Here is a 16,121-nt window from a genome sequence, read left to right as displayed (position 1 = left end):
CCTGTTGGGTTTCTATACTTATTACCTGGTTAGCTTTCTATACCTGTGTTACATCCCAGCACCTCTCTCAGTATCCCACGATCCCTTTATCCCTCAGGAATCTGTCCAATCCCTGTTTGAATCCCTGTACCGTACTCTGCCTGATCACTTCCTCCGGTAGCGCATTCCAAGTGTCCACGACCCTTTGGGTGAAAAAAAACTTCCTTGCATTTGTTTTGAACCTATCTCCCTTCAGTTTCTCCGAATGCCCCCTCGTACTTGTTGTCCCCTTCAGTCTGAAGAATCTGTCCCTATCCACCCTCTCTATGCCCCTCATGATCTTGAAGGTCTCTATCATATCTCCCCTGAGCCTCCTTTTTTCCAGAGAGAAGAGCCCCAGCCTATCCAACCTCTCGGCGTATGGGCAGTGTTCCAGCCCTTTTACCAGTTTCGTTGCTCTCCTTTGGACTCTCTCAAGTACCGCCATGTCCTTCTTGAGGTGTGGTGACCAATACTGAACGCAGTATTCCAGATGTGGACGCACCATCGCTCGATACAATGGCATGATGACTTCCCGCGTCCTGGTTGTTATGCCCCTCTTTATGATGCCCAGCATCCTGTTGGCTTTTTTCGAGGCTGCTGCGCACTGTGCAGATGGCTTCAGTGATGCATCCACCAGCAAACCCAAGTCTCTCTCAAGTCTGCTGTCTCCCAACAATGCCCCCCCCAATTTGTAGTTGAACAACGGGTTCTTTTTCCCTATATGCATGACCTTGCATTTTTCCACGTTAAAGCACATTTGCCATTTGTTTGCCCAGTCTTCCAGCTTGTCCAGGTCCCTTTGCAGGTCCTCACACTCCTCCCTGGACCTAACTCTACCGCACAGTTTGGTATCGTCTGCAAATTTTATAACTTCGCACTTTGCCTCCTTTTCCAGGTCATTGATAAATATGTTGAAGAGTAACGGCCCCAGCACCGATCCCTGTGGCACACCGCTCGTGACTCCCCGCCAGTCAGAATATTGGCCCTTCACTCCAACCCTCTGCAGTCTACCCAACAACCAGTGCTTGATCCATCTGTGCACATCCCCTCCCACCCCGTGGTTCCACAGCTTCCTAAGCAGCCTTTCATGTGGCACTTTGTCAAAAGCCTTTTGAAAATCGAGGTAAATGATGTCTATGGGTTCCCCATTGTCCACCCGACTGCTTATTCCCTCTCTGTGGACTCTGTGGAGTCCCGCAAGGTTCACCTCTTTCCCCTATCCTCTTCAACATTTATATGTCCTCCCTAAAACTCCTCCATCTATCCCCCCTTGAAACAATCTACACCTATGCTGATGACATCCTTGTCCTTCTCGAGACCGACTCGAACCTCACCGATCTCCCATTGAACATATCCTCCTGTATCTCAAACCTCCAATCTTGGGCCCATTCCGTCCAAATGAAATTGAACGAATCCAAGACAAAACTACTTTGGCTTGGCCCAAAATTAGCTCAGCTACCCCCCTCAATCCCACTGCCTTCCGGCTCCTCTCTGCAGCTCGAATTCTCCAGCAAGGTCCTGGGCGTCATCATTGATTCTACACTGTCCTTCAACGACCACCTCAACTCCCTGGTAAAAAAAATGCTATTTCAACCTTCATATGCTGAGATCAGTAAGATCCTGTTTCCATCAAAATCATTTTGCCATTCTCGTCCAATCCATCATCCTCTCCAGACTGGACTATTGCAATTCCATCTTCATATGCCTAACGAAGAAAAACCTCCACAGACTCCAGCGGATCCAAAATGCCGCGGCCAAGCTTATCTTTTCTAAAAGCAAATTCGATCACGTCTCACCACTCCTTTCCAAGCTTCACTGGCTTCCAATAACTTCCAGAATCCACTTCAAATGCATCAGCCTAACCTTCAAGATCCTCCACGGCATCCTTCCTCCATTAATTCCTCTCTCCTGGAATTCCTCGAATCTGAGTACCTCCAGACATACCCAAAAATCGAAACTATCCTTCCCCTCACTAAAAGGCATCTCCCACCCAGGTAAACTGGGGACTTCCCTCCTCTTCAGATTCACCGAGCTCTGGAATAACCTCACCTCCCCCCTTCGGAACCTGGGTGCTCTCCAACCCTTCCGCAAACATCTGAAAACCTGGCTTTTCTCCAAAATCTAACTTCTCCCCTCTCTGTCATCCCTTCTCTCAGACATTCTTCTCCCCTCCGACCTTCACCTAACCCTTTCCCTGGAGTTCCTTTCTTATTACAATCCCTGTAAACCGTGCCGAGCTCCACAACCATGGAGATGGTGCGGTATAAAAACCTAAGGTTTAGTTTAGTTTAGTTTAGCTTGTGGTAAATTCCTTTTAACAGCGAATTACAATAATCTATTTTTGATATTACGAGCGAGTGGATCAGAACGTTGAGGGAACTAATGTCAAGAAGGGGGGCCAATGATCGAATCATTCTTAATTTATAAAAGCAGTTTTTGACCAATGCGCTTATTTGAGGACGGAATGTTAGCTTACTATCGATAAGGACCCCTAAAATTTTTGTAGTTGTAATTGGTGAAAGTGAAATATTATCAATGATGATTGGAGAAATTAGTTGTGCTCCTTCGTTTCCGGGGAATAAGAGAATATTAGTTTTTGAAATACTTAATGATAGCTTATTGCTGTTTAACCAGTCATGAACTTTACTTAGTTTTTGATTGATTGCCTGGATCTCGTTTTGGTTAGTTGATTCAATAGGGTGCAATATTTGGAGATCATCCGCATAAGCGTACACCGTAAATCCTATTGATTGACAAAGAGTCAAAAGAGGCGCCAAGTAAACATTGAATAATAAAGGTGATAAAATAGAACCTTGTGGGATACCAAAGTTAGAATGGAAGGGTTTTGATTTTGAATTATTGAATTGAACTGTAGAGGCTCTTTCGGAAAAATAAGAATGAAACCATTCTAGGGCTTGATCAGCTACACCTATAGAAAAAAGACGTTGTAATAAGAGTTGATGGTCAATGGTGTCAAATGCTGCAGCGAGATCTAAGGAAATTAAAAGAACAGATTTATGATGGTCAAGATAATAATTTATGGATGTGGTGAGACCGAGTAATGAGTGCTCTGTAGAAGGTTTATACGGAAACCAGTTTGATTAGGGTGAAGTACGTGTGTTTTTTCGACATAATCGGCCAATTGTTGAAATACAATTTTTTCAGTTAATTTAGACAAAAAAGGAAGATTTGCAATTGGTCGATAGTTAGAGCAATTATTCAAATTATTTTTTGGGTCTTTGATTTTTGGGGTCTTTGGCGGGATGTTGGCTGTAGATAGACAGGTGTGGATAATTTGAAGAATATATGGCCCAAAAACTGTAAAGTGACGTTTCAAAAAAAATGGAGGGATGGGCTCTAGTTTAGAGTCTTTAATGTTGATGCATTGTAAAGTGTTTTCTATGGCTTTCAAAGATGGCAATAGAAAATTTGATAATGTGGTGTGAAATGTCTGGGACCTAGATATCATGTTGTCGCTTGTTGAAGGGCTGGGTAAGTTGGTACTTGTGGATATTTTATTAGTGATTTTGGATCTGATCAGATTTATTTTTTCTTGAAAATAATTGGCTAAAGCTTGAGCTGTTGGAGTTTCGTCGGTCAGAGTTAATTTTTTATTTTTGAAAGTAGTTAGTTGTTTAAGAATTTTAAACAAGGCTGATGAGTTATTAGTATTAGAAATTTTTTTTGCGTAGTATTGTTTCTTAGTATTGTTAATTGATTGTCGATAGTATTGTGATTGTTTGTTATAGTTATCTAAATTTTCCTGGGTAGGTTTGAATCGCCATTTACGTTCAGCTGAACGTGTTTGTTTCTTTAAGAGGCCTAAAGAAGCATTAAACCAAGGATTTTTTTGTTTTTTTGAAGAAATTTTTCTAGTTACAAGAGGTGCTATCTTGTCTAATAAAGATTTGCAAGCCTTGTTCCACATGTTTACTTGTTCAGTTAGAGGTTCTGAACTAAATTTTTCGGAGTCTATGGCAAATGTAGTTGAAACAAGTGAATGATCTGTGTGTTGAAAGTCTCTTACTGTAATAGTTTTGGGGGCATGATATGCAGCATTAAAAGGTGGCAATGATAAATTGGTTTGAATCAGATAATGATCAGACCAGGGGACTTGAAGTGAAGTAGGTTGAGAGAAGTTAGGACTTAATATACTAGGGACAAGAATCGCATCTAAAGTGTGACCGTGGATATGAGTTGGGTCTGAATTTAGTATTTCTAAACTAAGATCATCGATATGAGTTAAAAGATCAGATGTAATTGAATTAGAGGTATCGTCAAAGTGAACATTGAAGTCACCTAAAAGTAAAGACATTTGTGATGTAGTAGAAAAGTCAGAAATTATGGATAGTAAATGAGTTACCACTGATTGATTAATTGGAGGAGGGATGTATAATAGTAATAATCTATTTTAGGCTTCGAGTTAACTTTAACTTGAAGAGATTCGATAATATTGTTGTTAGAGAGGATTCTACTACTAGAGATAGACTTGTTTTAAAAATTATGGCTAAACCTCCACCTTTCTTTCCGATTCGGTGATTATAATTGAAGTTGTAACCTGAGGGACTTGCATAGGAGAGATAGGCCTCATCTCCCTCTGAAAGCCATGTCTCTGTAATACAGAGAATGTCTAAGGAATGTTCTATTATCAAATCCTTGATTACATGATGTTTGCTACGCAGTGAACGGACATTGATCATAGCAATATTAAGAGAGTTATTTGGGGGGACAGCTGAGTTATTTGTGTTATTTTTATCTAAAATGATCCGGGTCGGAGGCTTATTGAATGTTGTAGAAGCTACTGGGGAGGGTATTGGAAAAGACTTGGGTTCCATTATACTATTAAATAATAGTACTATTAAAAGCGGTAAAATTTTAAGGAGGGATTTACCGAAGGAAAATGCAGAAGCGACTATCGTAGATATAATTAAATGAGAATAAAAAATAATAGGGAAGTACCATAGGTTCCTCGAACTTTGCACCCAAAGTTGCGCACAAAGGAGAGCATTAAGCAGCAGGACCTGCTCCTTGTTCGCGCTCCTTTGGCGTGCGCCGCAAGTGAGGAAGTATTTGTAATCATGTACCGGCTGGTCGGTAGGCGTGTCCAGCGGTCCGCCGCTATGCGGCGGCGAATCAAGGTGGAGGGGAGAAGGCTAATGGAAACAAAAGGAAAAAATGTAAAAACCATAAAAACAAAATGCAAATTAGACAAAAGGACTACAAGGTACCTGACTTGACAAATATTAAAATTGAGTTTAAAACAAATCTTAAAACAATTCAAATAAGAAACTATCCAGTTGAGAGGAGAATAAATAGTAAAACAATCAAAGTGGTCTCCTAGATACTATAGACTTACAGTGACAGCGTGGTGAATCGGATTAAACTTTGAGGCATGCAGCAGAACAATTCTGTACCAATGACTAAAGTAAGCAAATATGTTATTAAACAGTTTCCTAGCAAGGTGAGCGTGCGCCGCAAGTGAGGAAGTATTTGTAATCATGTACCGGCTGGTCGGTAGGCGTGTCCAGCGGTCCGCCGCTATGCGGCGGCGAATCAAGGTGGAGGGGAGAGGGCGGCTGGTCGGTAGGCGTGAAATTTATTATTTTTATTTTATTATTCAGTTTTCTATACCATTCTCCCAGGGGTGCTCAGAACGGTTTACATTAATTTATTCAGGTACTCAAGCATTTTCCCCTGTCTGTGCTAGTGGGCTCCCAATCTATCTAATGTCCCTGGGGCAATGGGGGGATTAAGTGACTTGCCCAGGGTAACAAGGAGGAGCATGGACCTGCACCCACAATCTCAAGGTGCTGAGGCTGTAGCTTTAACCACTGCACCACTCTAGAAATCAAAATGTAGTGAAAGTGAGCCTAGTATAGGACAATCCAGCCATTGTGACATCACTGATGAGGTTGGCTCTTATTGGTGGAAGGAGGCATTAAGATGTCACAATACCAGCTCTGGTTATCAGAGGCTGAAACTTTTCACACTACTTATTCAATTTTCTATACCGTTCTCCCAGGGGAGCTCAGAACGGTTTACATTAATTTATTCAGGGACTCAAGCATTTTTCCCTGTCTGTCCCGGTGGGCTCACATTCTATCTAATGTACCTGGGGCAATGGGGGGATTAAGTGACTTGCCCAGGGTCACAATGAACAGCATGGATCAAGGTGCTGAGGCTGTAGCTTTAACCACTGCACCACTCTAGAAATTGAAGTGTATTAAAGGTGAGCCAACTATAGAACAATCAAGCCATTGTGACATCACTGATGAGGTTGGCTCTTAGGCATTGGTTGAATGAGGCATTATGACATCACAATACCAGCTCTGGTTATCAGAGGCTGAAGCTTGTCACGCTATTTATTTATTCAATTTTCTATATCATTCTCCCAGGAGAGCTCAGAACAATTTACATGAGTTTATTCAGGTACTCAAGCATTTTTCCCTGTCTGTCCCGGTGGGCTCACAATCTATCTCATGTACCTTGAGCAATGGGGGTCACAAAGAGTAGCGTTGGTCTGAACCCACAACCCCAGGATGCCGAGGCTGTAGCTTTAACCACTGTGCCACACTCTCTTTTTTTAATGTGAGGCAAAAAAGTCCAATTTATAGCCAAATCGAATTGTAGAGACAAGATGAGAAGGATGACTTGACATATCCATGTTTTGGCAAAAAAAAAAAAAAAAAATACCTGTGTCAGGAGTCTTAAAACACGACAAATGAAATGCAATTTATAAATGTATCAACTTGGACTGTTTGACATAAAAACTGGAAGACTAAACATGGACAAGAAATGAAAATACATTTGAAAATCAATATGAAAAAATAAAGAATATAAGAAGAGCCTTACTGGGTCAGACCAATGGACAATCTAGCCCACTATCCCATGTTTACGGAGGCCAATTCAAGTCACAAGTACCAGGTAAAGCCCAAATAGTAGCAGCATTCCATGCTACCATCCCATATCTGTCTCAACAGCAGACTAAGCACTTTTCCTCCAGGAACTTGTCCAAACTTAAAAAAAACCCAAAAACAGCTACATTAACTGCTCTTACCACATCCTCTGGCAATGCTTTCCAAAGCTGAGTGAAAAAAATATTTCCTATATAAATACCTCAAAGCAAATTCCATTTATAAAAAATACAATTATAAATTAAAACTGTGACTATAAATATAAAAAGGTATAAATATTTTTTAAAAACGATAAAAAGTGAAGAGACAAAATCTTATGATAAATAAAGATGTGTGTTCTAGAATATCGGTGTTTCTTGAAAAAGAAACATAAAGAAAACGGAGAGGGTGGTGGATGCCTGGAATGTGCTCCTGAGAGAGGTGGTGGAGAGAAAAAGCGTGGGATGAACACAGAGGATCTAGAATCCGAAGAAATTAAGGCCAGTACTGGGCAGACTTGAACGGTCTTTGTCTGTATATGGCCGTTTGGTTGCAGATGGGCTGGGGAGGGCTTCGATGGCTGGGATGGTTTAGATAGGCTGGAGTGAGCTTTGATGGAGACTTAAGTAGATGGAACCTAAGAACAGTACCGGGCAGCTAAGAAGAAGAAAAAAAAATTAAATTGAATCAGGTTGGGCAGACTGGATGGACCATTCGAGTCTTTATCTGCCGTTATCTACTATGTTACTAAATTTGAGAAACCTAACTATTCTCTTATGACTCAGCTAGATATGCTTAAAAATGTATTATCCAATAGCAAAAACTAGTTATATTGTTTTTCACATTGGAACCTTTATTTACTACCTAATTTTAAACTGATAGGATTAAATGAGAACAGTAAATTACAAAAATGCTGAACAAGCTGTCACTAAAAGAAAACAAAAAACCCGAATAGCTCACTGAAATGGGAGGAATAATCTAGAAAGAATGATGGGCCCCTTTTGCAAAGCCATGGTGGCAAATAGGAATTGAATGGGTTTTGATGCATTTGCCACGGAGGTCTTGCTGCTATGGGCTCCTTTTACTAAGGTACGCTAGCGTTTTTAGCACACGCACAAAATTACAACATGCTAGCGCTTGCTATTCCACACGTTAAGGCCCTAACGCACCTTAGTAAAAGGAGCCCTATGTCTCTGTAAAAGGGATCCTCTATATAAAAACATTTTGGCTATTTTGTGTCATGGAAAAGTCCCTTATGTATGGGGAAAACAAGTGATAAAAAGAATAAAGAAAAGGGTTGGGGAAAAGGGGAAGGAGAGAAATGGGGACAACACGGAAACTATAAAAAAACAATCATGGCGATTAGCCGAGCATAAACAAACTTTAGAAAACACAAACTAAATGAAAGAATTTTCACCATTTATGTGTGCAGAGCTGCAGGAAACAACTGAGAAGCGATATTAAATCTTGTGCGAGAAGAATGGCCCAAAACAAAGAACGGAACTTGTGGCTTTCACTCTGTGCAATCTGTTCAGAATTCCGCTGCAGGCCTCTTTTTCCACCAGTGTTGTTATGCCCACGTTACCCATCTCCTCAAGTTGCTTCAATGACTCCCTGTCCGCATACAGTTCAAACTGTACCGGGCCATGGTGTGCCTTCACCTGGAGCACTGGTCGCTGTACATGAAGAAGGACACGGTACTACTCAAAAGGGACCAGAGAAGAGCGACTAAGATGGTTAAGGGGCTGGAGGAGCTGCCGTACAGCGAAAGATTAGAGAAACTGGGCCTCTTCTCCCTCGAGCAGAGGAAATTGAGAGGGGACATGATCGAAACATTCAAGGTACTGAAGGGAATAGACTTAGTAGATAAGGACAGGTTGTTCACCCTCTCCAAGGTAGGGAGAACGAGAGGGCACTCTCTAAAGTTAAAATGGGAACATAAGGAAGTTCTTCTTCACCCAGAGAGTGGTAGAGAACTGGAACGCTCTTCCGGAGTCTGTCATAGGGGAAAACACCCTCCAGGGATTCAAGACCAAGTTAGACAAGTTCCTGCTGAACCAGAACATACGCAGGTAAGGCTTGTCTCAATTAGGACACTGGTCTGACCCAGCAGCGGCAATTCTTATGTTCCTCTTACTGACCCACAAGTGTATTTGCTCTTCGGCGCCTCAATATCTCTCCTCTCTTATTTCTCTCTATACTCTGACCCAGGAACTCAGTTCGTCAGGCAAGTCTCTCTTGTCTGTTCCCTTCTCGTCTACGCTCAACTTCCGACTCCACCCTTTCCAACTTGCTGCGCCTTATGCCTGGAACAACCTGCTTTACTCGTTATGTTGGACTCCATCTCTGGTGCTATTCAAATCCAGGCACAAAACCCACATTTTCAAAGCTGCGTTTAGGTCCCAACACTTCCAACTTGAAACACATATCTGTTTCTCATTCCCTCTGTAGTCCCTACCCTCTCTACCTCTTCATCCCTTTGTATTTCCCTACATAAAGCATATATTTATTCACCATTTTTGTCCAGTGTGTCTGTCATAATTAGATTGTAAGCTCTTTCGAGCAGAGACCGTCTCTTGCATGTTTAGTGTATACCGCTGTGTGCATCTGGTACTGCTATAGAAATAATAAATAAGACTTGCCACTGCTGGGTCAGACCAGTGGTCCATCGTGCCCAGCAGTTCGCTTCCATGGCGGCCCTTAGGTCAAAGAGCAGTGCTCTAAAAGAATCCAACCTCACCTGCATATGTTCCAGTTTAGCAGGAACTTGTCCGACTTTGTCTTGAATCCCTGGAGAGTGTTTTCCTCCATGATAGATTCCGGAAGAGCGTTCCAATTTTCTACCACTCTCTGGGTGAAGAAGAACTTCCTTACGTTTGTACTATCCCCTTTTAACTTTAGCGAGTGCCCTCTTGTTCTCTTCACCTTCAAGAGGGTAAACAATCTCTTTTTCTCTACTAAGTCAATTCCCTTCAATATCTTGAGTGTTTCAATCATGTCCCCTCTCAGTCTTCTCTTTTCGAGGGGGAAGAGACCCGTTTCTCTAATCTCTCGCTGTACGGCAACTTCTCCAGTCCCTTAACCATTTTTGTCACTCTTCTCTGGACCCTTTCGAGTAGTACTATGTCCTTTTTCATGTACGATAACCAGTGCTGGACGCAGTACTCCAGGTGGGGGCGTATCATGGCCCGGTATAACGTCACGATAACCTTTTTCAGATCTGTTTGTGATCCCCTTCTTAATCAGTCCTAGCATTGTTTGCTCTTTTCGCCACCACCGCACATTGTGCGGATGGTTTCATTGACTTATCTACAAGTACAGTACTCCCAGGTCTCTTTCCTGGGGGCTCTCCCCGAGTATAGCACCAGACATCCTGTATTCGTGCATATGATTCTTGTTACCGACATGCATCACCTTGCACTTATCCACGTTGAACCTCATTTGCCATTTTGTAGCCCATTTCGCACCAACTTCACAGATTTATTTTTTTCCAAATCTGTGAAGTTGGCATTACGGTTCAATTGTGGTTCGCACATAGTGACAACCAGTTCAGAATTTTTGAGATTTGCTGTTCTCATTCAATCCTATCAGTTTAACATTGTTGATGTTTTAAGACTACTGACGCAGCCATTTGTTTTTTTTCTAAAACAAGGCCGTTTTGCGTCGCCTTTCCCATTACTGATACAGCTGATGTATTACATATGTACATTAAAGGTTCTTGACTTTACGATTCAATTTGTCTGTGTTGGACTTTTTTGCCTCACTCTTTCATCACGTCTTGATCCATTTGGGGTTCTCCATCCATCTTATTTTAAAAGCCCCAATTGGGGTTCTCCATCCATCTTATTTTAAAAGCCCCAATTGGGGTTCTCCATCCATCTTATTTTAAAAGCCCCAATTGGGGTTCTCCATCCATCTTATTTTAAAAGCCCCAATTGGGGTTCTCCATCCATCTTATTTTAAAAGCCCCATTTGGGGTTCTCCATCCATCTTATTTTAAAAGCCCCAATTGGGGTTCTCCATCCATCTTATTTTAAAAGCCCCATTTGGGGTTCTCCATCCATCTTATTTTAAAAGCCCCATTTGGGGTTCTCCATCCATCTTATTTTAAAAGCCCCATTTGGGGTTCTCCATCCATCTTATTTTAAAAGCCCCATTTGGGGTTCTCCATCCATCTTATTTTAAAAGCCCCAATTGGGGTTCTCCATCCATCTTATTTTAAAAGCCCCATTTGGGGTTCTCCATCCATCTTATTTTAAAAGCCCCATTTGGGGTTCTCCATCCATCTTATTTTAAAAGCCCCATTTGGGGTTCTCCATCCATCTTATTTTAAAAGCCCCATTTGTGATTTAGACATTTAAATTCCATCTACGTTTAAATGTCTTAACATCTAATTTTAGTAAGCCAGGATTGAAATGTCTAAATCAACAACATATGCAGATGTGAAGGTGGTATAGCTTGAGCAGGACTGGAGGGAATACAACATAAATGTGCATACCCCTTTCTAGAAGAGAAGTGCAAATTTGACCCCCAATATAAATTTTATACCTGCTCTAAGGGACATCTAGAGTAGGTCAAAATGCATACCCACGATGGCACTACCATTTCCACTTCCCTGGTCTGATCACCTCTGAGCAGGCTAGCCCCTCCCTCAATATCCCCCATGCCCTTTCTCCTGATGCAAAACCCCTCCCATGTACTCAAACCCAACTTCCCCAGACACTCCAGCCACCCCTAGGATTCATCTGCAGACAATCTCTGGTGGTGTACTTCAGCAGTGAAGGAAGATTCTGCTGCCACCCCATCTAGCTCCGGGTGTCAGTATGACACTGATGACCCCTAGCAGTAGTCTCACAGTACTTCCACTAGGGGTCAGCTATCTTACCACCCAGAGCTACGTGAGGCAGCAGGGGGGCTGCTCCTGCCCTGTTCCACTACATCACCACAGATACCCTCCAGGGGCAGCTTAGAGGTTCTGGGGAGTGAGAGAATGTTGGGTTGAGTATGTGCAAGGAATTTTGTAACAGGGAAAAGCATAGGGGAGGTTCAGGGGACTCAAAGATCAGGGGTAGAACCCAGATTATTTTATGATCAGGGCAATTGCGAGGGATCGATGTGGAGACTCAGATTAGGAGCCCAAACCTTACACATTTAAGTGACAGGTTGGTTTGCCACTGAATTTCCCAACATGTGTATTACTGACATGGGTCGCACACCAGGCGTACCTACAACATAGATACTCGATCCTGCTTATATCTTAGAAAATGATCTATGCCAGCAGGACCTTTTTTTAAAAAAAATATTTGAACAATTATAGAAGTCACAACCTGGATATCTCAAATCCTTTCTAAAATGCCATTCCACATCACCTTTATAAAATAAGCATAGTATAGAAATCTTTTTCACTTTTTTTATAGATGGCCTCCTATAGAATTACTCACATACGCTGTTTCCTGTGCTTGAGTTCAAGAAATTGAAATTCCAAAACAATTTATAAGGTAATTGTGAAATTCTTTGTATTTAAACATAGATAATACAACAAACTCAATCTGTCACTGAGGCAGAGCAACTTCAAGAAGCTGAGAAGTGGAAACGACTTGCACAGATGAAAAACGAAGAGCTGGAGAGGTTTAGAATAGAATTGGATTCCATATTGGACGTTCTGCGAGAGTTACAGAGACAGGGAGTTGTGATTTCACTACCTGTTGCTGGAAGAACCAACCATTAGAAATGTTCCCAAAAGTGTGATTCACGAGCGATAATCTCAACAAGAATTTTGTCCAGTATATTACTACACAGGACTTCCTTGGATTGTCACATTAAGCTCCGCCTTTTACAAAACCTCGCAAGAGGTTTTTAGCACCGGCCAACACGCCGGAGCAGCGCAGAGCATTTGCGCCAGCCAGCACTAAAAACCTCTTGCGCTGTTTGCAAAAAGGGTGCGGGGGGGTGTAAATTATTTATTTATTAACCAAACAACCTAAAGAGCACTGTAGAATTTACTCTGTAGTACAGGGTAGATATAATACTTTCCTACCTCAAAGCTCCTTTTATTTCCTTTTTACCATCCACGCTGTTCTATTAAATTTGCACATATTTTATAGAAATATTTAAATATATTTAATTTTGAAAGAACTGATATTTGTAATGAATAAGCACTGATGAAATGTGTTATCAGCAAACGTGCTTCAAGATTCAGCAGGAATTGTTTTTATTGTTCTATGTGATTTGTATAGTGTACAGAAAGACAATAGAAATGCTTTTAACAATAGATCCTGCTGAAGTGATAGTTTATTAAATAAAAGGAAATATTGAAATCATGGCCTATTACTGTTTATTGCATTGCATTTATAACCTGCTTTATATCCAAAGTAGAGCGCAGCAGTAACACACACAAATTACAGTACATAAATCAAGGAAGGAGTGGTGTAGAGATTAGAGCTACAGCCTCAGCACCCTGAGGTTGTGGGTTCAAATCCTGCACTGTTCCTTGTGACCCATTGCCCCAGGTACGTTAGATAGATTGTAAGCCCACCAGGACAGATAGAGAACAACGCTCGAGTACCTGATTGTAAACCGCTTAGATAATTTTGATAGGTGGTATATAAATACCTAAAATAAAATAAATTAAAAAAAAAAATACATAGTCCCAGTCGATCATCAACGACCTCAGTCTACTAGTTTTTAAAACAGAAGTACCTTCCGTTGCCACAGTCAATGCATATGTGGGATGAACACAGAGGATCTAGAATCAGAAAATAATATTAAATACTAGTTGATTACCCGGCGTTGCCCGGATATTTATTTATCCCAAAATGTCCAACCCCCTACATGTCCCACCCCACTATGTCCCACCCCCCACGTTACCCCCCCACATGTCCCATATGCCCCACCCCCATGTCCCAACCCCCCTACCCTCCACATGTCCCAAAGGAATGTCCCTCTCTATGGGGCTGAACTTAGACTTAAACGGCATCGGGAGTGTCGGTATTCATCTCTGCGAGCCCGAAAACTATGGGTTGGACATTAATATCTGTCGCTTTTGATAATTTTAACATATCACCCCCTTCCCACCCCCACAGTATTTTACCCCGTCCCACCTGCACAATATTTTTCCCCAGATAGTAAGTCATATGTGTACCAAGTTTGGTTGAAATCTCTCCATGCGTTTCAGAGTTATGCTGAGTATTCATCTGTGAGCCCGAAAACACTATGGGGTAGATATTAAATCTGTCATTTTCAATCATTTTTACATATCCCCCCCCTTCCCACCCCCACAGTGTTTGTCCTCAGATAGTAAGTAATGTGTATGTCAAGTTTGGTTGAAATCTGTCCATGCATTGAAGAGTTATGCTGGAACATACATACATACACACACACACACATATATATTCAAATTATAATGTGAAATATTTGACAAAATGAATACAATACAACTAACGCAAAACTTGATTATAAACAACATTTTTAGTTTCACCTCCAGGAGCAAGAACATATAAATTCTTGGGTGAACCCACCCTTGAGCAAGCAACATAGAGTTGTGGGCCGCGAGACCCCCAGAACATATCACCCCAGGTAGTGAGGGATCAGCATACCAAATTTCGTTCAAATCGGGCAAGCCGTTTTTGAATTACTGTGAGAATGGCAGCTTTTTACATTTTTTCCATTGACATGAATGGGTGAAATCTAATTTTCTGTTTTTAGCTCCGCACACATGTGCAGGTGGGCCGTGAGACCCCCAGAACATATCACCCCAGGTAGTGAGGGATCTGCATACCAAGTTTCGTTCAAATCGGGCAAGCCGTTTTTGAATTACTGTGAGAATGGCAGCTTTTTACATTTTTTCCATTGACATGAATGGGTGAAATCTGATGTTCTGTTTGTAGCTCCGCCCATGTGTGCAGGTGGGCCGCGAGACCCCCAGATCATATCACCCCAGGTAGTGAGGGATCTGCATACCAAGTTTCGTTCAAATCGGTCAAGCCGTTTTTGCGTGATCGCGGCACATACACACACACACACATACATACATACATCCGATTTTATATATATAGATTGAACTAAGACCAGTACTGGGCAGACTTACACGGTCTTTGTCTGTGTATGGCCGTTTGGGGGAGGATGGGCTGGAGAGGGCTTCAATGGCTGGGAGGCTGTAGATGGGCTGGAGTAGGTTTTAACGGAAATTTCGACAGTTGGAACCCAAGCACAATACCGGGTAGAGCTTTGGATTCTTGCCCAGAAATAGCTAAGAAGAAAAAATTTTAAAAAATTTAAATTGAATCAGGTTAAGCAGATGGATGGACCATTCGGGTCTTTATCTGCTGTCATCTACTATGAGACAACATGAACAGCATTGGATTTATAAATTGAACTCAACAGAGCTTGGGGACACTGAGTGGAATGCCTTTTTCTGAATGAGAATCTAATATAATAAAATGATAGGCCGCGCATGCGCACTAAAAAAAACGTGTTCCCTGATCCGTCGTGAAAACACGAGTGCGCATGCGCGGGTTTTACATCACCACCTGCTCGCTTAATACGTCACAGCCTCCCTGCTCTACACAAGCCCGACCGCAGCCAGACGACAATCTCCGTTCCTCCTGCCGCCACCGATCTCCGTTCCTCCTTTGACACCCACCCCCTTCTCTTCCCGCGGGCCCAAATGGCGATTCCAGCAGCATGTGCATCAGTCTTCACACGCTGCTTCGGGCCCTTCTACTGCCCTGATTTGCTCTGCCGCGTCTCTGATGATGTCATCAGGGACGTGCCAGAGTAAATCAGGGCAGTAGAAGGACCCGAAGCAGCGTGTGGAGACTGATGCAAGCGCTGCTGTAATCACCACATTTGTAGTCCAGACCGCGGGAAGGGAAAGGAGGGGTAGAGGAAACGCTAATGCTGCTGCACAGGGAACTGGTGGGGGGAGGGAAATGGAGGGGGAGGGAATGCTGCTTTGGACAGAAAGAGAGAGGAAGGGAAACACAAAGAAAATAAGAAAGACACAGGGGCAGGTGCACAGGGAACTGGTGTGGGGGGAGGGAAATGGAGGGGGATGGAATGCTGCTTTGGACAGACAGACAGAGAGAGAAAGAAGAAAGACACAGGGGCAGGGAGATACACAGAAAGACAGACAGGCAAAGGGGGCCAGGGATAGAGACAGACAGAAAGGACAGCGGGAGCCGCGTCAGGAGGGGTGCGGGATGCAGC

The 16,121-nt window shown here is 42.4% G+C and overlaps 1 protein-coding gene across 4 annotated transcripts in view; it reads left to right on the top strand.

The window, feature by feature from the left end:
- Positions 1 to 13,213, top strand: part of CEP162 (centrosomal protein 162) — a 209,935-nt gene extending 196,722 nt beyond the window's left edge. For all 4 annotated transcript variants that reach the window (XM_033939253.1, XM_033939254.1, XM_033939255.1 and 1 more), the window contains one exon: positions 12,445 to 13,213. In XM_033939253.1, the coding sequence (XP_033795144.1) occupies positions 12,445 to 12,642 (198 nt within the window). In that variant the 3' untranslated portion in view covers positions 12,643 to 13,213. The remainder of the gene's footprint in view (positions 1 to 12,444) is intronic.
- Positions 13,214 to 16,121: the final 2,908 nt, after the last annotated feature.

This window comes from Geotrypetes seraphini, chromosome 3 (assembly GCF_902459505.1).
Source record: "Geotrypetes seraphini chromosome 3, aGeoSer1.1, whole genome shotgun sequence".
Lineage (NCBI taxonomy): Eukaryota > Metazoa > Chordata > Amphibia > Gymnophiona > Dermophiidae > Geotrypetes > Geotrypetes seraphini.
This window is presented reverse-complemented; position numbering and strand designations above follow the sequence as displayed.